This window comes from Engystomops pustulosus, chromosome 1, assembly GCF_040894005.1.
Source record: "Engystomops pustulosus chromosome 1, aEngPut4.maternal, whole genome shotgun sequence".
NCBI classification, from domain to species: Eukaryota; Metazoa; Chordata; class Amphibia; order Anura; family Leptodactylidae; genus Engystomops; species Engystomops pustulosus.
In genome coordinates, this window is record NC_092411.1 from 151,200,474 (window position 1) to 151,226,593 (window position 26,120).

The window sequence follows — 26,120 nt, forward strand, 5'->3', positions numbered from 1 at the left end:
AGCTGCCATGGCAACCGATCACCGGCCTCTGATGATGTTGCGGGGGGGGGGGGGGGATTGGCCATGCAAGATGGCGGAGCCCCTGTAATGGTAAGTTAGGTGCCACGGTTCGACCGCTGCACTTAACAGGTTAACTGCCGTGATTGGTGCTAGCACCGACCGTGGCAGTGACAGGCGGGTATCAGTTGTATTATACAGCCGACATCCGCTGTGTATGGAGAGAGCTCAGCCCATGTGCTCTCTCTATAACCCCTCGCAGTATGAGGACGATACAGTTCGTCCTTGTGGGCAAAGGTGTTAAAGGTCATCTACATCAGTTTGACTGAAAGGCAACGTTTGAAGAGAAAATTACTTTTTAAAAAATATGTAAATGAGACAGAGGTGCTCAGGCTTACGTTGCCTGAGTGCCTTTCGGCATCAGAGGGTTTTAATTTATTCCGCCCCCTCACTGTGATCTTACTTCCTGCTCCCAGCCAAGGAGCTAGGAGCCGGCCCTGTGACGTCACAGAGCGTGTCATGTGCCTTAACTTAAGATGGTCGCTGCATATATCTGACTGAATCCTTTGGCTACACCTGTTAGATGTGCAACACCCATGCCAATGCATAGGCAGGCAGGCAAATATTGCCCTCTCCAGGTCAGGATCTGTTAGGGGAAGTCATGGAACCACTAGGAAGGTTCTAAAACCTGGGTATTGTGTAATTGCAGCTGTAGATACTGCATGGAAAGGCAACAGTTAACTGGTGTATGTAATCATCCAGTGACCTATCTGTTATGTTAGCTGGAATGTGATTGGAGAGGTTCTACCACCTGACCAGGGGGAGTATAAAAAGCCCTGCTGGCTGGAAGCACATGGTCTTTATCCGAAGGAGAGTGTGGACCACACCTTCAGTTCTGCCACAGCCATCAATCCCAGGGACTACTAGTGCCTCAGGCCTACAGCCTGACACACAGGGCAAGTCTGGAGACTCAAGACCAGAACTGCAGCTTCATCTACTTGAACACTGTTCTCCCTGAACCATCCTAGTTTGAATCTACTATCAGGCTGAGTGTACCTTTCCAACATCCCAGCATCCAAGAATCTGCTGTGTTATTGTGTTTGGCCATTGCCTGCTGTTCAATAAAGAACTGTAAGTTGATTTGCACAATGTTACCTCCATCTGAACCCTGGATACAGCTGCTTAACATTACGGGCTCCCCATCCATCACCCAAGGACTCATCCTACAGACACTCGGGAATTGCCCCAGGGAGAAACCACTGCATCAGCCTCTCCAACCATATTTCTTCTACACACCACCTCCTGGAGACCTGCCAGGCTATAGGTCAGCCCTCCAGTCCCCATACCAAGCACCGTGACCAATACGTACCCAAGGCTGCACTAGTCAGCCACTACGGTATTCTGGGCCCAGCTGCCTGCAGGCCCCAAGAAAAGGCTAGACCCCGGTGGAGGATGTTGCAGATGATGATGTCATAAATGGGTGGAGAGTCTGCATATTATGTACCCCTTTCGAACAGGTGTAGTTAATGCTGCCATGTAGCAGCTACCTGAGTAGCACAATAAACCTGTTTAACTCTGTTTGGACTGCCCACTAACTTTAGACTTCAGAGACACCCGGAGACCCTAGGGACAAGGCAGTAGCGGTTTATTACCACTTCTGCTTTCTCTGTTCCTTACAGCATGGTGCTGAAGTAGCACAATGCATAGAGGAACAGAGCCACTGCTGCTGTATAGCTCTGATCAACCATTTTCCCCGGTAACTGGGGCCTTTATAGGTGTTCCCAGGGTGCATAATCTGGTGGAGGACCCCCACAGAATGTATCCCAGACAGGGAACACATTTAGCATCCATGTAATAGGTAGGATCCCTACCTAGGTCTCATGCACAAAAACGTAAAGGGGACTATGATCTGACAGCACAATTTGTGGATGGATCACTGTCCCCAAAGATGTCTAAGGTGCCCCAGTAATTAACATACAGCCCACAGTAATTGATAAATTTGCAGCAAGAGGACACGATCACTGGAGGGTGAGTATATAAGTTTATTAATTATGAAGGGAGGCTTCTGGGGCATTTTATTTGTAAAGGGAGGCTGCCGAAGAATTTTACAAGTAAAGAGAGGCTGCTGCTGGGTCATTTTATTAGTAAAGAGAGGCTGCTGGGGCATGTTATTTGTAAATGGAGGCTGCTGGGGCATGTTATTTGTAAAGGGAGGCTGCTGGGGCATGTTATTTGTAAATTGAGGCTGCTGGAGCATGTTATTTGTAAAAGGAAGCTCCTGAGGTATGTTATTTGTAAAGGGAGGCTGGTGGGTCCAAATTTAAGATCTTTGGTTTCAACCACTGTGTCTTTGTATGAAGCAGAAAAGGATTGAACTCTACAAGCCTGGTTCCCACTGTGAAGGATAGAGGAGGAGGTGTGATGGTGTGGGGATGCTTTGCTGGTGATACTGTAGGGGATTTATTCAAAATTGAAGGTATACTGAAGCAGCATGGTTACTACAGTATCTTGCAGCGGCATGCTATTTCATCCGGTTTGCGTGTAGTTGGACCATCATTTATTTTTCAACAGGACAATGACCCCAAACACACCTCCAGGCTGTGCAAGAAGGAGAGTGATGGAGTGCTACACCAGATGACCTGGCCTCCACAGTCAGCAGACCGGAACTAAATCGAGTTTTGGGTGAGCTGGACCACAGAGTGAAGGCAAAAGGGCAAACAAGTTGTAAGCATCTCTTGAACTCCTTCAAGACTGGTGGAAGACCATTTCAGGTTTCTTTTGAAGCTCATAAAGAGAATGCCAAGAGTGTGCAAAGCAGTCATTAAAGCAAAAGGTGGCTACTTTGAAGAATGTAAGACTTATTTTCAGTAAATAATTTACTGTGTTAATTCATGGTTTTGATGAGTTCAGTGTGAATCAACATTTTTTATAGTCATGAAAATACAGAAAACTCCTTTAATGACAAGGTGTGTCCAAACTTTTGGTCTGTACTCAGAGGACCTGTCACCAGATTTTGACAACCGTGACTAACAATGCCTGCTTATAAAGGGTTACAAGTCCTCTCTATATCACCTAAAATTAGCTGCCAGTGGGGCACTGTACCTTAATTACAGTGATACTGTATTCAAATTAGCTTTTGTGACTCATGTCGGGTATCTGTGACTCTCTCTGGCAGTGAACCACGCCCCATTATTGTGACTGACAGCTCTGTGTCTCTTATTATCACTACCCTGCCTCCTTGTACTTAGGGACTGTCTGCTAAAATTTAACTGTAGAAATATAACGCTCTATGTACAGATGAGAAATATTGTGTCAATTTTTTTACACGGTTCCTTGTGTTACATTCATGACGTGTGACCAGTGACATCATCCTGTCTTTCAGCTGTCACAAACAATAGCAAACTGTACACCATGTATGTGATTACATGAAATCATGCTGTGATTTCATGTGGTCAGATACATGTATGGGGTACAGTTTGCTATTTTTAAGAGACTAAAGGAGCTGAGATAATGTCAACCTGGTCACATGACATGAACTTTGACCAGTAAGGGGATGGGGGGGATTAGATGGGAGGGGCCGTATGATCAGGACACGCCCTCTCAGATGCCAGATAACATAAGATAAAAGGTCATTTATGTGGAAGTAAGGTAAACAATTTTTAGCTAAAAGAAGGGCGTGATACCCTGGTGATTTAGGCCCAATAACATACACAGAAGTTGAAACAAATGGGCTTGAATGGCTACTAAAGGGTCCAGTAACCTCCTCACCTATGACCTGTTTGCTTGTGATGAGAGTGTGTGCATAAAAGCTGAGTGAGTTTCTGGGATCCAGACAGACTCTGGCATCTTTCAACCTGCCACTGACCATCTGGCATTTTCATCCAGAAATTCCTGCACAAATGCCACAAAGTATCTCACCTCAAAAAAAAAAAAAGAAAAAAAAACAGCACAGAGACAAACCTCAAAATTTTAGGAACAAGGTAATTTGAGTGATGAGACCAATATCAAACTTTTTGGCCACATCTATAAACATTATATTTGGAGAGGTATCAACAAAGCCTAGTATAAAAGGAACACCATTTCTACTGAAAAGCATAGGTAGATCACTGATGATGAGGATGTGTGAGCTACAAAAGCACACAATACTTGGTCAAAGTTAAAGGAGAGATGAATGCAGCATGTTATCTGCAAATACTAGAGGCGAATTGGCAATAATCAGCCAGGAAGATGCGCATGTGATGTGCTTGGACATTCTAACATGACAACAATACAAAACACATGGCCAAGTCGACCTGTCATTGGCTACATCAGAACAAAGTGAAGGTTTTGAAGCGGCCATCTCAATCTCCTGACCTCAATATCATTGAGCCACTCTAGGGGGGATCTCAAGCACACAGTTCATGCAAGACAGCCCAAGAATGGGCAGCTTTACCATCTGAGAAAATAAAGAGCACCATCCACAACTACCAATAAAGACTTCATGCTGTCATTGATATTAGAGGGGGCAATACACTTTATTAAAAAAAATGGAGTATGTGAACTTTTGATCAGTGTGATCCGGATGTTTTTGGTTGTCATTATGATTTAAAGGACATCTACCACCAGGATGAAGGATTGTAAACCAAGCATATGTACAAGCTGCTGTGCACTCCCTCTTTGAGGACCTTTTCTTTTTTAGTTTCTCAAACCCTTGTTTTTAGAAAAAAAAGGTTTAAAAAATTATGCAAATGAACCTGGGTCGCTCCAGGCTTAATAGATGTGAATAGAGCCTGGAGCCCCTCGGGCTCATTTGCATATTTTTTTTAAAAAACTTTCGTTCATAAAAACAAGAGCTTAAGGAGCTAAAGGAAGAGCAGATCCTGACAGAGAGGCCACACACCAGTATGTCAGTGTGCTTGGTTTACAACTCTTCATCCTGGTGGTAGATGTCCTTTAAAAAGAGAACAATAAATTGCTACACCCAACCACTAACCATGAGAAAAAAAATGTTTGTGTCATTATTAATATTTTCTGAAAACAGGCCATGAAATCCAAAATTTTGCAGGGCTATATAGACTCTTGAGCACAACTGGTATATGTGTGTAGCTCTGTACACACTCTTAAACTCATCCTTGTTTGCATCTAAATATAAATAATTATTATTAAACTTATATGGGAAGATTTATCATGCTTTGTACACCAGTTTAGAAAGTCAGTGGTTATTGCTGAAACATCTGCAAGGTTAGAATTCATTCCAGCACACAAACAATGCCTCAAATCTGCTAAGAGGCTGGATCCTCTAAGTATATCGAGCATGAAGTACAGCGGTAGGGGGGCAAGTTAAGAATGGTGCACAATGCGCTAGATCTTAATAAGTTTCCTCCATACCATTGATTAAGGGGTAAATTGAGATTTTATTGAACAGATGTTTCATAGAATGTATTAACAATGACATGTCAAAAAGGAAGAGATACATTTACTAATTTTACCACTGTAAGTTTTATTTTCACAAGTAGTTAAAGAAGAAAATAAACCAAACAGTTTCTTACATAATGCAACAAAGCCCTACGTATGATCGGAAACTGCTTTAGGGGCACACAGCAGGAATGGAAGGAGCACTGCTTTTGGATACCAGATTTTACTAAAATGGATTTGAGGTGTTATGTCACAATTACAGAGGCCCATAAATATTTAAAGAGGACCTGTCACCCAGGAAAAACACCCCCAACAAATTAGCTCCCCCTCATCCTGTCCCCAGCCCCTATATATTTATTGCATTTTTATTAAAATTTTTAAACGATCCGACCTCTTATAGAGCCGCATCACATAGAGCCGGCAGCGACTGCGCAATACATGCGCTGCTGCCGGCGATTGTTACAGGTCCCTGACTGACAGGGGCGTGAAGGGGGTATGTCGGCCGGCTCCCTCATGAATACGGCCGACTGCTAGGGAACTCGTACAACTTATTTGATAAGAGGTGGGATCGTTTAAAACTAAGTATAAAAACACAAATTTTAACAAAAATTCAATAAATATAAAAGGGCTGGGGACAGGATGAGGGGGAACTAATTTGGTGGAGGGGGTTTTGGGGTGACAGGTCCTCTTTAACCTCTTAACGACCTGTCTTTTTTTGTTTTCTCATTTCTATTTTTCACTCCCCACCTTAAAAAATCTATAACTTTTTTATTTTTACTTTTTTAAGAGCTGTGTGATGGCTTATTTTCTGCGTAACAAATTGGACTTCATAGTGATGGAATTTAATATTCCATGGTGCGTACTGGGAAGCGGGAAAAAAATGCCAAATGCAATGAAAATGGTGAAAAAACGCATTTGCGCCATTTTTTTGTGGGCTTGGATTTTACAGCTTTGCACTGTGCACCACAAATGACACGTCTACTTTATTCTTTGGGTCGGTATGATTACGGGGATACCAAATTTGTATAGGTTTTATAATGTTTTCATACATTTACAAAAATTAAAAACTCCTGTGCAAATTTTTTTTTTTTTTAATTTTGCTATCTTCTGACACCAATTACTTTTTCTTACTTTGTTTTACGGAGCTGTGGGTGGTGTCATTTTTTGTGACTTTTCATGATGCTTTCATTGCTATCACTATTAGGACTGTGCGACCTTTCGATCACTTTTTATAGATTTTTATAGATTTTTCAAAATGGCAAAAAAGTGCAATTTTTCCGTTACGGAAAGGGTTAAAACAAGACAGCCTTGGATCTACGGAAGACCCGAGGCTGTCTTGGCCCCGGATTGCAGCTCCCCGATGACGTCACAGGGAGCGACGATCTTCGGCAAGATGGCAGCGCCCATGCGATCAGCGGGAAAACACCTGATCCACGAAAACATGCGGTGCAATATGCAGCAAAGACTTAATGCGAGCCCTCTCCAAATAAAAAAAAAGTGGAAAAAGTAAAAAAAAACACTACATATTAGGTATCAATGCTACCCAAAATTCCCAATCTATAAAAATGTAGAAACGGTTATTTCTGGCGGTAAACCCCATAACAGAAAAATGTGCTTAAATGGCTGAATGCCATTTTTTGCAATTTCGCAACACATAAAAAAAGGTATAAAAACTGACCTAAACATCGCACATTCCTGAAAACGGTACCAATAAAACGTCAGCTCATCCCAGAAAAAATGACACCTTATCCAACTCCGCACTCCTAAGTATGAAAAAGTTATTGGAGTCATAAACTTTTTGTACCTAAACAAATGTATTAACACCTAATAAAACCTATATAAATTTAGTATCCCTGTGATGGTACCTGAGGCCACATTTACACTCAGCATTTTAGTTGTGTTTGGAAATGCAATCCAAAGGCTCCACTCGTGATCACATATTTTGGTAACATTGGGGCTCATTACTTACCAGGTCCAGTCGCGATCCAGCTTTCTCCGACGAGGATTAGGGTTCTGCCAGGATTCACTAAGGTCGTGCGCCCGATATCTTGTGACACTTTTAGTTTTTTAAATTCTGCGGTTTTTCCGAATCCGTCGGGTTATCTGACGACCACGCCCTCCAATTTCTTTCGCGTGAAAGCCGGAGCGATGGCGTCGAAATCCGATCGCGTGCCCCAAAATCCTGGTGGAATTTGGCGCAATACGGAAAAATTCCAACACGTTAACTGAACATGAAAGAAAAGCAATTTTACCACAACATATGATTGCAGGTGGAGCCTTTGGATTGCATTTCAAAACGCAACCAAAATGCCACACGTAAATCTGGCCTCAGGGGCTCTACAAACACGTTGTGTCACCTGAAAACTATTCTGCCCTACAAAAGCTCGATGGTGCTCCTTCCCTTCTGCGCTTTGCCCTCTTACTCAGAAAAAAACTGCCTAATATATTGCTAGATGCATTTTCTACTTTTGTTAATGTGGGTAAATTTTGCAGATAAATTAATATTTTAATGTTAAACATAAGTGAATTCCAAATCATAAGTGAATTCTAAAATGTCTGTAAAATACATAAAGGGTTAACAAGCTTCCTACCTGCTGTTTTGAATAGTTTGAGGAATGAAGTTAATAGAACATAATATAATAGTGATATGTGGGGGGTTTCTATTAACAGAACTTCCAAAACCCTTATGGCCCCTACACACGTTCCACTAGTGCCGCGTTCATAACGTGAAGAGATACAATACTGCTATTGTATCTCTTCAAGTAAAATTCCCTGCCGTGACATTTGGTCCATCCCTTTATAATAAAATGCGTTCATAATGTGACGCTAGCACACAGGGTTATCAATCGCATGCGTTCGGCCTGAACCCCACCGCTCAGGCCGAACGCATGCGATTGATAACCCGATCGCATGCGTTTCTCTGGAAACGCATATGTGATCGCCCCAAGCCCCGGGCCCCCTTTGTGAACGCGCCATTAGAAAATGCATAACAACAGCTGAGGAGAGGTGATTTGCCTAATTACATTACTGTTTACATTTGTTAACGCAATGCGTTCATGGATGCATTTTGTACAGACATTTCATAGAGGTTTCATTGTATAATCAGGTTTTGACTGTTTCCTTTTACAATCCATAGGACAGATCAGTTATACAGTCCATAGCTCAGGATTCTTGTGTATTGCTAAGGTAAGTTAAGCAGTTACATAGAAGATGACATTCTCTTTCTATTTCTATTACATTCCATCTTTATATTAGATATTTTTATATCCACTCCATGGTAAAAAGTCAGTTAGGTACTTCTACTATAAGAGGAGTAGTATACTCAGAGTGTCGAATACCCATTGAGTATGCAGGTGCTTTGCTCTTGCCACTTGTTACCTTCTCTGGACTATAAGCACCAGGACCAGGGGCACCAGAGCTGGATTTTGAAGTCTGGTGTCTCCCAAGCATGGAGTAAGCTGGACCCCTTCGCATGTAGATGTTATTATCTGTTTGGTAATAGTGCGCTGGCCCAGGCGTGCTAGACAAATCTTCAGAGTGCCCTCCACGATGTGTTCGGCCAGAGAGACTGAAAGAAGGGGCAGATACTTTCAAGGGAACACGGGGACCCACTACTGGAGGCAAGGAATAGGTGTTTGGAGCTGGTACTTGATCTACCGATCTATACCGTGTTCTTGAACCCATGGAGTATGATGGTGGCTTACGATGTGTTGGAATGAGGCATTTCTCAGGTTTATAAACTCCAGGACCTGGAACAGTCGCCTTATTGTCTAGGAAACATAAAGCAATGGTTACAGTTAGTTTAACCCTTTTGTGACTGGGGGTCATTGGGACCTGAATGTCCAAGTCAATATTTGCAATTTTTACTTATTTCTTTTCATGACATGTGAAACTTTAACTTGACAGGATAGGATGAAATGTATGTGGTAATAAAATAAAACGTAAACTAAAATATGTAAAAACATGTACGGCATTAATCCGTCACTCTTGCCTGGCTACAGATGCATAGGGTGAATGTACAGGCGGTCCCCGATTTACAGACAACCCCTAGTTACAAACGGACCTCTGGATTTTGATAATTTACTGTACTTTAGCCTTAGGCTACAATAATCAGCTATAACAGTTATCAGAGGTGTCTGCAGTCAAGCCTTATTGTTAATCCTGATTCTTATGACAATCCAAGGTTTTTAAAATCCAATTGGCACAGACACCAAAAAACATTGATAAAATATACAGTTCTGACTTACATACAAATTCAACTTAAGAACAAACCTACAGAATCTTGTACGTAACCCGGGGACTGCTTGTACTTCTGAAACGGTCAGTAATGTCTCCCTGCAGCTCCTTTTGCATTCTGCCTTCAGCTGACAGGCTGGAGAAGGGCACATTTCAAACGGATATATCTTCTAAACAATCAGTTGTAAAATAACCAAGCATAATTAATATTAGGGATGTGTATAGCAGTTTCCACTAATTAATGCACAAGAGATTTTACAAGACCAATGTGGTATAGGTGACTCCTGACATCATGACATTGCTTGAACAGAGAATGCAAACAAGGCTACAGTTGTTAAAGATGGACATTGTCTCCCTCTAGTGGAAAAACTTATTAATTGTTGATAAAAATGTTTAAATACTTTGGTGACTTAAAAAAATGTAAAAGCTCTTTAACCTCTGTCCATATGTGTCTTAAAATAACTGATCCCCTTATGCATCCAAAAAAACAATTCCACACAGGTATAGGAAATGAGAGCTCCACCCACAAATTGATGCAGGCAGCAAGATACACATTTCTTCTCCCTTTCAGAGTGCCGTCAGTTTTAGAGTTCTAGAATTGCTCCACACAGCTTGGAACTTGTATGCAGCCATGTATAAATCAAGAACGTTCATTTATTATTGTGAGCTCTGTGTACAACCACGCACTAGCAGAAGGGGATTGTTCTATCATTTGTGGCCCAGATAGTCACCCAATGGGGCACATTTACTAAGGGCTGTGCACCAATTTTCCATCACACGTTCTTTTTAGTGCAAACTGCATGCACAGGTATTTTAGAAGTGCCTGCACCAAATTTGTGTCACACGCCACACTTTTGTGCAGCTGCACTAGGCCTCATTAGGGGGCGTTCCTGTGCTCAGTTGGACCATGCACCATATTTAACATGCAAAGTCTGACAGAATTGTGTTGCACAAACCATGTTAAAGGTGCACCCAAAAAAAAGTGGTGCACTCTGCCGAAGAAGTGCCAGATTCATGAAGAACGTGCTCCAGAAATCCTGAATCTGGCGCACCCTGCACTGTTGTTAATAAATGTACCCCATTTGTCTTGGAAACTATGGCCATCTGTATGAGTTCACTGAAATATATGGCCATGTGCTTGCCATTGAAACATGGGTTAGTATATAGAAATAATGCACATTTGATGCAGATTTACCAGAAAAAAAATTACATCAATTTTGAATTACAACCCTAAAGTCAAGTTTTATATACTGAATTTTGACCCTCATCCATGCATGCATTTTTAATTGCACGATGGTACAAAGTTATATATTTATGTGATATTCTCTGTTTCTAGTTATATTATATTCATATCAATTTATAGATGTGTTAAAAAATGAGACATATAAGCTAAAAGGGTTATTTCTTCCTTTGCTTATTCATTCATAGTTGCTGAGACACTCTTTTCGTCTTAGTTAGAATGTGGTCTTTCCTTTTCAGTGATGAGTCATGTTTTTGGCTCCATAGTCAGAGAATAGTCTAAAGACCGCATGGAAAAGTTTTGAAAAGACTTTCCTGAGGGAAGCTCCCACCAGTCCTTACTCCCAGCTATATGGAGGGGGGTTGCAGTAGAAATACTCTTCTCTGGGATGTCATTGGTTGGCAATAGCAAAGGTAACTTCACCATACATCAAATTATTATTCACGTTACTTATTCATGTTCATGTGTATGTTGGAGAAACCAATAAACTATTTGAATTAAAACTTTGGACCCACTGTTCTCAAATGGATTGCAGCAGTACACAGTTTGTTTTCTCATGTGTCTATGAAAGTGATCCGATTCCAGGGATATTCGTGATCTGTGTCCAAAGGCAGCCCCTTTTATGCAGACAATCGTAATAGGTAAATATGGTCACATACCCAGACCAGTTATGTATTACTTCTTTAAATATTAGGACAGACTATTCACTGCTAAGCAATGTTTGGAATTGTCATGTTGTAAATTGATATTGTAACTTAGTACCTGTTCTAAGGTACTGTGTCAGTACGTGGTAGCCACTGCACGTCAGTAATCTGTAATTGGGGCCACTGCCCAAGCTCACAATCTAACCTCCGCCTTAGAGGGATGAATGGGGCACAAGCCAGTTTTAGACCACTGCCACACAAGGTTTATTGCTCCCACTTGATTGTGTTCACCCCCACATAAAATGCAAAGGGCATCTATTCATACTATATCTGGTTAGGGTTAGTACACATTAGTTAGGGTAAATATTGGGACTTTCCCTTGTTAGGACAGGAGTTATAACTGGGATGCCCTTTGAGCGTTAGGGTAACAGGGATAGTCGACAAGATGCCCTTGTGAGTATAAACCTGCTCAGGCAACCTGAATACCGGTATATGTGGTAAGATCCACCCATTTTTTTTATTGTAGCTTTCTAACACCAACTAACCAATGTGCATAGGTGTGAGATCATCCCTACTAAAGTGTGTTGGCAAACTATGATTGATATCTTTATAGCTATCACATATTAGTACACTTGTATATGTTTTTTTTTCAATCTGGGAACATTAAAAGCTAAGTTTTATTCAGTCACTTTGCTAAATTGTAATTTTATTTGAAAGGAGTGTCAATTGTGTTTAAACAGGTTCTGTGGGTTTTTTTTAAAAGTGATTATTATTTTTATAAGAAGAAAAAGATTTTTGACTCTTGTATTCTTTGATGAAAAAATTACGTCATGGGAGTTGGTCACCAATTTATGATGGGGGTGCATACAACTAACACTTGAGAATGTATTTGTTAATCCATGTGGGTGAGATGGAGTGTTGTTACAATAACCATTAACAACCTTTAGAGATGGCAACAGTGAATTATAATGTAGATAATAAGTCAGCCAATTGGAGGCCAAAGGCTAGATGGGTCCCATGGCCACCCAAATTGCTCACAACAGAGCTGGCTTTGCTACAGGGATCTGGGTGTCAGGGATACCTATATTTGTAAGCTGCTTACCTGCACTATGCTTTCCCTGTCAGGATATTCTGCATGGTGCTTCACACTGGTGCTGCCTCCTGCTCCCAATTTTGGAGATTCCCCGGCAATTCCTCTTTTTCTGCTAATAACCTTACTGACGGACAGTTTCTTAGCAACATAAGGTGACAAGATTTAGGGTTATAATCAGGGGCGTAAATAGTAAGCATGGAGCCCCATAGCAAAACTTGGAATTGGTACAAGATACAAGATGACACTTTTAACAACACAATTCAAAAGGCTTAAAGTTAGATATTGATATCACAGTACCGATATAATTATGTAGCAGTACAGAAAATATAATGACAGCATTGCTATAGTACAGAGATAAAATATGCATGATGTCAGAGTAAAGCACACAGCAATGCCATTGTTCAGGAATAGCAGACACAGTTTACTTAAAGCACAAATATTTACACACAAAATAATGTCATAGAGGAATAATGCACACATGGATGTCAAAATAATCAGATAATAAAGACATTGATATAGTACAGGAATAACGCACACAGTAATATCATAATACTGAAATTATGGACAAACTGATGCAAACTGAAGCCAAGGTACAGAATCGTGATCCAGGCACAACGTCAGGAAAAGGCATGAAGTCTGGGAAAGCGGCAGAGATAGAGGTCAGGTCCGAGGTCACAAATGGGATACAGGCAAGGCAGACAGGGGAAAAGGTACAAGAACTCACAGGAAGCTTTCTCTTAGGCAATAGAGCTCAAAGATCCTGCAGGGTATCCTGGGAACAGCCAACCTTGAAGGAAACCTGGGAGTGCCAGCGCCAATCAGTGGTGCGTTGGCCCCTTAAATCCTCGAGTGCTGGAACGCTTAGACCATGCCCAACGGGAGCAGGAGCATGGAGAGGTGAGTTTGGTGCTGGGACAACGCACCGCGGGATCATGACAGGACCGGGTAAGTAAATGTGCCCCAACGTTCTTTACTTGTAGTGAATTTATTTCATGAAGTGCACCTTCTGCAGCAAACTAACCCCACAACATGCTGCTGCCACCCCTATGATTCACAATTGGTGTTCTCAGGTTTGCAAGCTTCTCCTTTTTTCCTCCAAATGTAACATTTAGTTTTAGTTTTGTCACACCACAGCACATATTCCCAAACAGTAAGCTCTTGATTTCTGTTTACATTTGCTAACATTAACCCCTTAAGGACGCAGCCATTTTACAGCTTAAGGCTTAGTCCCATTTTTTAGATTCTGACCTGCGTCTCTTTATATGGTTATAACTTTTGAACACTGTTACTTATCAAAGCGATTCTGAGATTGTTTTTTCCCCACATGTTGTACTTCATTTTAGTGGTAAATTTTGGTTGATAAGTTTTGCGTTTATTTACAAAAAAAAAGAAAAAAATGATGAATTTTTAGAAAAATTTGCCATTTTCAAAATTCAAAATCACCGCGTTTTCAGGCAGATCGATTTACCACCTAAATAACTTGCAGAATAACATTTCCCATTTGTCTACTTTACATTTTCATAATTTTTGAAATGTTTGGATAATTTATTTTGACGTCACGTGGCCTACAAATCGAATAGCGATTTTCCATATTTTCATATTTGACTATTTTGGGGAATAAATACGTTTTGAAATCAAATTTTACATATTTAGCAACAAAAACCCCCTATATAACCAACCCATTTTCAAATCTGCACCCCTCAAACTATCAGAAACAGCATTTACAAAGATTGTTAACCCCTTGAGATCTTCATAGTAATTTAATCAAAATGGAGGTGAAATTTAGAATGGTCAAATTTTGTCGGTTATACGTTCATTTAGCCCTAAAATTTACACATTTCCAAAAGATAAAAAGAGAAAACTCACCATAAAATTTGTTCTACAATTTCTCCTGAGTGCAGCGACCCCCCACACGTGGCCGTTACTTGTGTTATGGGGGCACAGCAAGGCGCAGAAGGGAAGGAGCACCCTGCAGCTGCCAGGATTTTAGTTTTCTTGTTGCCCCTTTTTGAAGGCTATAAAATTTTCGCTTTTCCGTTATTTGGGCCATGTGATGGCATTTTTTTTGCGGGACGAGATGCTTTTTCTAGTGTTACCATTTTGGGGTTGGTATCACCTATTGTTGAAAATTTAGGAACTTTTTTTGAGGTCATGAGTAGAAAAGCATCAATTCTGTACTGGATTTTTTATTCTTTTTTTTTTCGTGTTCACCGTATAGCCTAATAATCATGTTATCTTTATTCTATGGGTCGATACGATTACGGGGATACCAGCATGAATATTTTTTCTTATGTTTTACTAAATTTGCCAAATAAAACCCTAATGTGGGGAAAAATCTATCATTTTTGCATTGCCGTCTTCCAAGTGCATTGTTACGTTTTTGGCTACAGAGCTGGTTGATGGCTTGTTTTTTGCGGAACATGTTGTTCTTTGCAAAGGTATCATTCTGGAGTACATATGTTTTGTTGATCACTTTTTATTGCATTTTTAGTGGGATATAATAGGTAAAAATCATAATTTTTGGCAGGTTTTTAACGTTTTTTTTTTACGGCGTTCATCATATGGGTTCAATAGTTATTTAGTTTTATTCTATGGATTGTTACGGACGCGGTGATACTATATATGTGGGGTTTGTGTTATGATTTAGACTTTTTTGAGCGTTATATGTCTCTTTATATGTTTTGGGGCTTATGGGCATTTTTTGTGATTTATAAAGTAATTTTTTATCGAAAAACATTTTTTTTTACATTTTTTTACATGATCCACCATGGGATATGAACAAGCAATCATCTGATTGCTTGTTCTTGATAATACTCTGCAATACTAATGTATTGCAGGGTATTAGCAGTGCCAGCCTATGCAGATGCATAGGCTGACACTTTGCCTTTAAGATGACGTCACAGATGCCATCTTAAAGGCAATCCCTCCAGGCTTCTCTGGTGTCCCGATCGGACCCCAGAGGTGCCAAAACAGCGATCGCCCCCCCCCCCGAAAACGGTGCGGGGGGGGGGGGCGATCGTGGGGTAAAGACCCCCAGAAGGCATGTTAAATGCCGTGGTTGCGTTGACCGCGGCATTTAACGGGTTAAACACCCGCGATCGGAGCCCACTCCGACCGCGGGTGTTAGCTGGGGATGTCAACGGTAGATTACCGTTGAAATCCCGCGGCTAACGATGCCAGTTCGGCTGCTATGCAGCGCTGAACCGGCATCGTCTCTGCGCAGTAGCTGTACTGCGCTGAGCGCTATTCGCGGGACTCAGCGCAGTACAGCTACGGCGCAGAGCGCTAAGGGGTTAATCAGGCTTTTTCATGTTTCTTTTGTTGATTTCTGCGTGACAGTGGAGCTTGCTGAGTTTCTGTGTCTTTCTGTTCTGAGCCTGTACCCACGCCCCCCTGCAGTACCTGCACGGAGTTCACTCTGATCACTTCCTGTCAGCACATTGTGAGCAGAGAGCAGCTGCAATCTACAAACTACAAGGAGATAAGTGATCTGGGGGAAGGAGGAGGCAGGCACATTTATTTACAAGCCACTTGACTTCCCTGAACAGTGCATTGTCCGTGTGTAATGCTGCGTGCGGCAATTCACTAAGATCGTGCGCCTGAAAACATGAATGTGTCGCTTCCCCACTCAGGTCCAACAGAGTTCACCATCTTTTTTGTTTTGCATCTTTAACATAGGGAGTGTGACACAATTTCAATGATAAATACGGCGCTCAATTCGAATCACTCGGCAAGACCGGCCTGCACCTTATTTGTGTCGCATGGAAGCCAGCACAGCTGCACCACAAAAGGGTTGCATGCTCCATAAGTCGCAGCGTACACACTTTTTAAATACTTGTACAAGCTGTTTTAGGGATAAAGAACATGAACAGTCCGACTAAAATACGTTGCAAAGCCCTTAGTAAATGTGCCCCAATGTGACTGCTTAAAGAGTCCCACCCATACAGTTGTGATTTTGCAATGAGCAGCTTAGGAAATGATAGGAGCTAAAACAGCAATAAAACTGTAAAGTAAGGAGTTAAAATGATCTTTATTGCGTTAACATCAGTAGGTGATTGAGATGTGAGAATTTTCTTTCGTGGGAAAACCCCTTTAAGGACATAGTAATCTTAGTGTCTGTAAAGTTTTGACTTTGCAGAAAGTAATTTCCATCTGATTTCATGTCAGATAGTGAAAAATGCATATGTGCCTTTTATATGATGTATGTAAACTTCTGGTTTCAATTGCATACTGTGATAGTAGGGTCTGCTTCACTATAATTCCAATTTTTTAATTCTATTTATTTTTATTTATTTTATCTATATAAAGTACAGTAAGTGTACTATGCCATGCAATTATGGGGCACTGTGTGATTCTCCTGTGTACTGATCCAAGAGTTTTCAGATGTTGGCAAAAGAATTATGCTGTATGATGAATAGTGTAAATCATAGGTGTATTCTATTTTAAAAACCTTGTACATATGACTTTGCACAGCTAACTATGTCTATGTAGTAAGGGTGGTTCTGGTAATATATATAGATTTCACTGACTTTGTGAAAATGGCATGCTGTTCCAAAACCCTCCAGCAGCAGGGTGTCCACATTGAAGGCCAAAGACATGGCCTTATCATTGAGAGAGCAGTTGGTTGTTCCAAGTCTCTAATGTCTCGAAAATTATATCTTTATAACATCACAAACTCAGTCCCCCAAGAAGGCTGGTCACCCTCGAATGAGAAATGCAAGAGATGGCAGGATAATATGGAGAATCACCATAGGTAATTGTTTCAACACTGCAGCTGAAATTGTTTTCCAGTTCAGCTCTTAAAAGGGTAAGGACAAGTCTCATCATACATTGTATCAATGTTTTATAGCCTTTGGACTGATATCCCACTCTGCAGTGACCAAACCTCTCATTATCAGAAAGGGCTCACAGTTCATTTTAGTGAAGAAAGCAAGCAATTTATCCGGATCTGATGGGAACCATTATGTTCGTCAACAACCTGGGGAATTATGGAACCTAAAGTGAGTAACCAAGTCATTGAAAGACGGTGAAGGAAGTGTCATGGTGTGAGGAATGTTTTCTGCAGTGGGAGTGGGACCTCTCATACAGTTACATGGCAGAGTAAACGCAAGTGTGTATTACAACCTTCTTTAACTATACATGGTTCCTTCCATGCATTCCTCACTCAATCAGCCAGAAATTTTAATGCAGGACAATGACCCCCGTCACACAGCTAAAAGGCAGTTCCTTGAAACACCGAAACAATGAAATGGCCGTCCTTATCTAAACCCAATAGGAAACCTCTGGAAAATACTTGGTGACAAAGTTATGGTCAAGAAACCCACAGCAGTCAAAGAAATGTGGAAAATGTGGACCAAAATCATACCAGAGCAGTGTGAGAGACTAGTGAGAGATGTCCTGTGGCCACAAATGTGATGAAGTCATTCAAAGCAAAGGCCTGGTCATTTTGTGAAACATTTTTCTAGTGGCATACTGTACCCCATACCACCAAATGTTGATCAATGAAGATTACATGATTTCCTAACAAATAAATTGATCATAGACTCTACGTTCATGTTCTCAGAAAATTTATCTCCATTGTGTATATATATATATATGTATACAGCTAATAGAGGATATCCCTCTACATGATTTATATTGGTTTTCCTTTCACTTTGACCTTTCATTTTGGTGATATCTGATGGGCAACACTCCAATGTTGCCCATCAGTTTATATTATAAGGTCCCTTTATATGTACATATAGGTTTATATACACTCACCGGCCACTTTATTAGGTACACCATGCTAGTAACGGGTTGGACCCCCTTTTGCCTTCAGAACTGCCTCAATTCTTCATGGCATAGATTCAACAAGGTGCTAGAAGCATTCCTCAGAGATTTTGGTCCATATTGACATGATGGCATCACACAGTTGCCGCAGATTTGTCGGCTGCACATCCATGATGCAAATCTACCGTTCCACCACATCCCAAAGATGCTCTATTGGATTGAGATCTGGTGACTGTGGAGGCCATTTGAGTACAGTGAACTCATTGTCATGTTCAAGAAACCAGTCTGAGATGATTCCAGCTTTATGACATGGCGCATTATCCTGCTGAAAGTAGCCATCAGATGTTGGTTACATTGTGGTCATAAAGGGATGGACATGGTCAGCAACAGCAGTCAGGTAGGCTGTGGCGTTGCAACGATGCTCAATTGGTACCAAGGGGCCCAAAGAGTGCCAAAAAAATATTCCCCACAGCAGAAATCAAGACTCATCAGACCAGGCAACGTTTTTCCAATCTTCTACTGTCCAATTTCGATGAGCTTGTGCAAATTGTAGCCTCAGTTTCCTGTTCTTAGCTGAAAGGAGTGGCACCTGGTGTGGTCTTCTGCTGCTGTAGCCCATCTGCCTCAAAGTTTGACATACTGTGCGTTCAGAGATGCTCTTCTGCCTACCTTGGTTGTAAAGGGTGGCGATTTGATTCACTGTTGCCTTTCTATCAGCTCGAGCCAGTCTGCCCATTCTCCTCTGACCTCTGGCATCAACAAGGCATTTCCGCCCACAGAACTGCCGCTCACTGGATGTTTTTTCTTTTTCGGACCATTCACTGTAAACCCTAGAGATGGTTGTGTGTGAAAATCCCAGTAGATCAGCAGTTTCTGAAATACTCAGAACTGCCCTTCTGGCACCAACAACCATGCCACGTTCAAAGGCACTCAAATCACCATACTGATGCTCGGTTTGAACTGCAGGAGATTGTCTTGACCATGTCTACATGCCTAAATGCACTGAGTTGCCGCCATGTGATTGGCTGATTAGAAATTAAGTGTTAACGAGCAGTTGGACAGGTGTACCTAATAAAGTGGCCGGTGAGTGTACTTTTGTCTATTCTGTTTTTAATGGTAGCAATATGGTTAGTGACAATGTTAGTATTCTGTTTTTTTAAAAGACCATGGTAAATGTAAATGTGTTATGCCTATGATGACTTTGTAACCAAGTCAAAACAGGTTGCATCATTTATACTACAATAAAGAATCAAGTTTGATCCATATGCCTGTAAAGTTCTTACGGAAGCAGTGCCTGGTTAAACCCCGTCTAGCTCCTTTGGCCATCTCTTTCCACTTAATTTTTGAAAACATACCCCAACCTGGTGTGATTGTGCAACAGAGAACGACATGGCTGTTAGTTTCCCTCGTCATGTTATACAACAGCTGAACAAGGCGTTGTGCCCATAGTCCAGTGATGGCCAACCTATGACACGCGTGTCAGCACTGACACACGTAGCCATTTTCAGTGACACACGGCTGCTGGAGAAAAATTGCTGTAGTGCAGTTTCCTGGGGCCAGTCAGGCCGTCGGTCGGTGATGTGGTCTGCAGCGAGCGGCTGCATCTCAGTCAGAGAGATCGCAGCTGCTGCTCCTGTCCTCCAGTCCTGCTCTGCGGAGGCCGCGCAATGACTCCAGAGTGGAGCAGTCCCAGCTTGCAAAGACGAAACCTATGCTGTGCCTCCGCGGGAACATCTACAAAAGAGCTGAAGCGGCCTGAAGAGGAGTAACGGAGGTCCGTGGTGTCGTTGGAGCCTGTGCCAGTTAGGTAAGTTAATTTATTGAGTTGAGCTCTGCTGGGCTGGGCTGTGATGTACACTGCTTTGGGGGGCACTTCTCAGGACACAAATGTCCTTAAAACTAGCTGTTGCTGGACTGCCACAGGTTCGCCATCACTGGAATAATTCCCCCTCCCCCTCACTTATCTTAGTTCATGGAACCCCACACAAGTTAAATAACAGCAAGACCAACAAAAGAAACCAAATGACCAATTAACACAGAAGTCACTAAGCAGGTAAGTTAAAGAACTATACATATTTGTTATTTAAACTCTAAATATCACAAAATAAGGTTTTTTTTCTAAAGGTGACACACCACCCGAGTTATGGATGTTTTTTTGTCGAATTTTGACACACCAAGTTCAAAAGGTTGCCCATCACTGCCATAGTCCAACACGTGAGTGTCCAAGGTAAACATTAGTCATCTTCTTATTAATCTACCTTTTATGTTTAGACATACTACTTTGTGTCTTCTTTGCTGTCCCAGCTCTTCAGTTACTTGTCCACTCATTAGTTGGTGTGACATGACCACTTCTTTTCCCAGAACTGGAACTGGATCTGTAGTAGTCTTGGTTTCTATGTAGTACAGTTAAGAGATATACACAATACCAAACCTAACTGCCCTCGTTCTGCGGGACAGTTCTGAAATTCAGGGTCTGTTTTGTACCATGTGTCATGGGTGCCCCTGTAACCATGTCTCGAGTCACAGACACACCCGTGTTCCTCCATGTGCCCCTCCACGCCAGCAGCAGTTGCACTCACCTTACCATGCTCCAGCGGTCTGGTGCGCGGGTCCCTGCCTCCTAGTGCGCGCCGACTCTGTGAGACTTAAAGGGACAGCGTGACGCTAATTAGTGCTGCCGGACGTCTGGCCTGATAAGTGGCCAGCTCCTTCCTTTGACCCCTGCCCTTATGCCATTGGGAAAGCATTCTCTGACTGTCTGTGTGTTATCCATTGTGACCTCCTGCTACGTTCCTGACTTCTTCCAACCTGCTTTGCCACCTATACTCCGCTCCCAGGTGTTGGCTTGACTACCCCTGATCCTGTAAGTAAGATCTGGCCGTGGATCCGCTGATCTCATGTCCCAGCAGATTGCCACGCAAGGCCAACAACTTGGTCAGCTCACCACCATCTTGTAGCAACTGTTGGCTACCCAGTCTTGTCCATTTTGTCCACAGCGTTCTGGAAACACGCGCACCTAGGGTTCTTTGGAGAAGCGCCCGTAGGTTAGAGCAAAGCTTCTCCTCGTCTGAATATTCCGGTCCTACTTCAGGAACAAGTTGCCAATTTCAAGCTTCTGCCTTCCTGGATTCTGGCTCTGCAGGAAACTTAATGGATGTTGCCCTGGTCTCTCAGCATCATCTCCTTGTGGTCTGTCTTGAGAAGCTGATAGTCATCTCCTCCGTCAGTGGGCAGATCCTCTGCGATCCAGTCTGATACCGCACCAAGCCTCTCTTTCTGCAAGTCGACCATTGCACAAAGAGAGGCTATCATTTTACGTGCTACCCCGGTCCACGTCTTCCGTCCTTCCGTGGTCAACTGCGCCACCCACCCGTGCTCAACTGGCAGACGGGGAAGGTTCTTCGCTGGAGACCAGGATGCCAGTCACACTGTTTGGTGGTACCTCATCCTGTATCCACCACGACTTCCCTGCTAGAACTGTTGCCGGGCATGTGGGTCGGGTGTATCCACTGAAAGAGCCTGAAACCGCGGCTATGTCGGCTTATGTGAAGGAAAATCTGCAGAAGGGGTTCATGCGCAAGTCCTCTTCTCCTGCCTGTGCTGGATTCTTCTTCATGGCCAAGAAGGATGATTCACTCCGCCTGTGCATTGACTATCGCGGTCTTAATAAAGCTATCCACTCCCTCTGATCACTGAACTTTTTGACCACCTAAGTGGAGCCAAGATTTTCACCAAGTTGAACCTACGGGGGGCATATAATCTCATCCACATGCGGAGGGCTATGAATGGAAGACCGCCTTCAATACTCATGATTGGCACTTTGATTATCTGGTCATACCCTTTGGACTGTAATGCACCTGCCGTATTTCAAGAGTTCATCAATGACATTTTCAGAGGCATGCTTTATACCTGTGTCGTGGTATACTTTGACAATATCCTGGTGTTCTCTACGGACCTTGAATCCCATCAGGTCCAAGTATGACAAGTTCTCAGGCGCTTAAGGGCCAAGCTCGAGAAGTGGCAGTTCCACCAAAAGAGTCTTCCCTTCCTCAGGTATATCATCTCTGACTAGGCTCTACAGGCAATCCTAAGCTGTGGCCTCCAAGCGGCTGAAGAAGCTTTCTCCCAGTTGAAGTCTACCTTTGCCTCTGTTCCCGTTCTCACTCGGCCTGATACTGAGAAACCATTCCTGCTAGAGGTTGACGCCTCCTTGAGGGCCCAAAGGTTGAACCCTCACGTGTGGCTTCTTCTCTAAGACTTTCTCAGCCGCAAAGAGGAATTATTCCATAGGTGATGGGGAGCTTCTGGCCATTAAGCTTGCTTTGGAGGAATGGAGTTATCTTCTGGAAGGAGCTAGTCATCAGGTCTGTATCTGCACGGATCACAAGAACCTATTATACCTCCAGACCGCTCTTGTGTCTCAATCCACGACAGTCTCGTTGGTCCCTCTTCTTCTCACGCTTTAACTTCTTGATACATTTCCCTCCAGCAGAGAAGAATGTCAAGGCTGATGCTCGTGCCTCAGAAGTAATTGGGGAAGAAACAACTCCTTGACATATTGTTCCTCCTGAACGGTTGGTTGTTTCCACTCCTGTGGACCTCCAGCAGCTTCCTCCTGGCAAGACCTATGTCCGTCTGGCTCTCCGGAAGAGGATACTGACTTGGGGCTATTGGTCTTGTATGGCTGGGCCTGGGGTTCAGAGATCTGTCGCTGTCATATCTCGTTTCTACTGGTGTCCAGATCTGGTTAAGTACGTATGAGAATTTGTATGAAATTCCTGTTCCCCGTAACAAGTCGTCACGCCTCAAGCCAGCAGGTCTGTTCCTGCCATTACCGATAGCCAGTTCCCCGTGGACTCACATAGCCATGGACTTTGTTGTGGATCGTCCGTCCATCTTCTGTTAATACTGTCATTTGGGTGGTCACAGACCAGTTTTCCAAGATGTCCCACTTCATTTCTCTGCCTGGTTTATCGTCATCATTCTGGACCATGCTGTTCTTCAAAGCTAACTTCAGGTTAAGAAGAGGGGGAGGCCGAAGGGGGGGGGGGTTCTGTCACGGGTGTCCTTGTGACCCATGTCTCGTGTCACAGGTGCACCCGTGTTTCTCCGTGTGCCCCTCCACATCAGCAGCTGTCTCACTCACCTCTCCATGCTCCAGCAACAGCTCCTGTCGTCCGGTGCACATGTCCCCGCATCCTAGTGCGCACGCGTAACGGCTCTGTGAGATTTAAATCTAATTGGTGCTGCCAGCCATCTGACCTGATGAGTAGCCAGCCCCTTCCTTTGACCCCTGCCGGATCTTTGTGCCCTTATGCCATTGACAAAGCACTCCCTGACTGTCTGTGTATAATCCGTTATCACCTCCTGCTACGTTCCCAACTTTGATTCTCTGCCGCCTGTCCTGACCTTCCACTACGTCCCCGACTTCAATCCTATGCCGATTTTGTGTGTAGAGTCTGTGCCTTGCCTTGACCACCACTGCAAGCAAAGTCACGCCTGTGGAGCAACCTGGTGGTATCCCACTGCAGCAAGTCCAATCTAATTTTTGTGGCGGGCTCTGGTGAAAACTAGGAGCTACTTAGACTCCACTCCCAGGTGTCAGCTTACGTCATCGCTCACAGTGGTACAGTGGGTCCACTACCCCTGATCCTGACAACATGCATATTTAATTAGACTGTTTTCCGTAATGTTTCTTGGTTTTGGTACTGTATACATAGAATAAGCTTATTGATTGTTATCATATCTTTTGTTATGTTAATACCTTACAACCTTCGATGTAGTCACATCATATAAAAACTTAAGACCTGTAAGAGCCCACAAGCTTTACACAGCTCAGGGTTCATGTTTTGTTTCTATTTTCATAATTTTATTACTTTTCCTTCCTGCTTTTGTAATTTCAATGTTGAATGTATATGTGCCGGACACTTTTTATAGGACGTACCTGCTGATTTGCCTCGTGCCAATATGGAGTAGGCAGGTCCAGCACTTCGACCAAAACGTGTAAGGCATGGCTCCACATAATACCGCGGTCCTGGACTACAATCACTAAGATGAGCTACACGTAACAGTCAAACAAGAAATAAACAAAAATGGAGAAATAAAAAGAAATAAGATTGTCAGATGATAAAGTATGAAATCGTAGAATGCAAATAGATTGAGATAAAATATATAAAAGCTGCTATGATATCATACTCACCAGAGTGAGTTGTCCTTCCATGGAAAGAATATGCTGGACTGGAATATTTTGTGTAGTCATGACCCACAAACCCAACTGTAGGTGGCAGGTTGTACCGACCAGGACCAGGACCTAAGGATGTGTATGTGCATTGTGGTCATGTCCATTACATATAAGTATCTGATCATAATATGCATAAAACTCACATTCATCAAGAATTCTGTATCTACATAGATACCAAGATACCAGTGTGAACTGAAACATTACTTTTATTAAACGATGTTAGACATATTGGGGCAATTATTTAAGACTGGAAAATCATTAGGCAGTCTTATTGATTCTTGGACTAGGGCACAGCACAACAGATTTACTAAGAGGTTCCAGTCTATTAGCAAATCCAGTGCAGCATTTGTCTCCAGAATGAAACCTACACTAGGTCTTGCCTGGTATAGATTTCCACTATAACCTTTGCCACAATAACCTTTGCAAGCCATAATAAGTTTGGCAACCAAAGAATCCTACCGACCAAAACCCTGCGCCCGACATGCCCACTGTTCGAAAAAGTGCCGTTAGGGACAGAAAATCCTCATAAAGTCGTAATTGCCTTGCTGTGCGCCAGGAATTGAGACTTTTTCATGCCTTGTATGCCAGAAAATTGGCTACATGGGATTCTGCCACTGATTCCAAAGTATCACTGATGCAGTAGGTAAAGATCTGTCTACGAATTTCATACAGTTTAAAAATGTGAGTGTAACCTTTAGTTACAGATAACTCAGATGTGTCCATGGAAGAGCACAATAAAAGCACAAGATGACATTTGCAATTACATTATACAAGCAAAAAGAAGAAATCCATCCCACAACCTACACCAGTAACTTATTTTAGGCTCTATGGTGTATTATAGCACTTTCTAGAGATAAAACTATGGAAGGGAGACATGAAAAGTTGAAAGTTTTAATATTTAGTTATAACAGAGGAAATACAAAACAACTACCAAATAAAAAGTAATACTAAAAGCTCATATACTAAGTACTTACCAGTCTCCTTTGCAGCAATCATGGGTATCTTTCTTTCTGTATGCTCCTCCATCTTTTAGCCCTCACTTGGCAATCTTTTCTTGAATAAGGATTACATCCAGGAAAAAAAATGTTTACCAAAATAAAATAAAAGTCATCTAGGTAAACAGTTCATTTGGGATAATATTATATTAATAATAGTTATATTTCCACTTCAATATTATATAGCCTTGAGAAGAGATGTCCTGTCATAGATGTTTCTGTGTTACTTTGCAGGTCACAGCATGGTAATGTGACCTGAGGATGTTCTAATAAGTGTAAGCTTATCCTGTTGCTGTCTCATCGCCCCCTCCCAAACTTGCCAACAGCCCCACTCACTCAGGTTCCAACTCACTGGTGCAAGACCAGCTCCATTATGACTATTGCACTAGCTTATTTAACTATTTATTCACTTCAGTAACCGGTTGCACTGTGTATTTCTCTTTAAAGGAACACCATCAATTTACACTTTGTTTCAATAAATATAATGTTCACACTCAAATTTACTAAGTTA

At 42.4% G+C, this 26,120-nt stretch overlaps 1 protein-coding gene across 5 annotated transcripts in view; it reads right to left on the bottom strand.

Moving 5' to 3' along the window:
• Positions 1–8,283: 8,283 nt before the first annotated feature.
• The window catches only part of CIMAP1D (CIMAP1 family member D), a 56,008-nt gene continuing 38,171 nt past the window's right edge, over positions 8,284–26,120 (bottom strand). For 3 of the 5 annotated variants that reach the window (XM_072110956.1, XM_072110940.1, XM_072110947.1), the window contains 4 exons: positions 25,589–25,667; positions 24,573–24,683; positions 24,318–24,431; positions 8,284–9,161 (listed from right to left, as the gene is read on the bottom strand). In XM_072110956.1, coding sequence (XP_071967057.1) covers positions 8,677–9,161; positions 24,318–24,431; positions 24,573–24,683; positions 25,589–25,640 — 762 coding nt within the window. In that variant the 5' untranslated portion in view covers positions 25,641–25,667 and the 3' untranslated portion in view covers positions 8,284–8,676. The remainder of the gene's footprint in view (positions 9,162–24,317; positions 24,432–24,572; positions 24,684–25,588; positions 25,668–26,120) is intronic. The other 2 variants (XM_072110963.1, XM_072110972.1) reach the window with 1 other exon arrangement.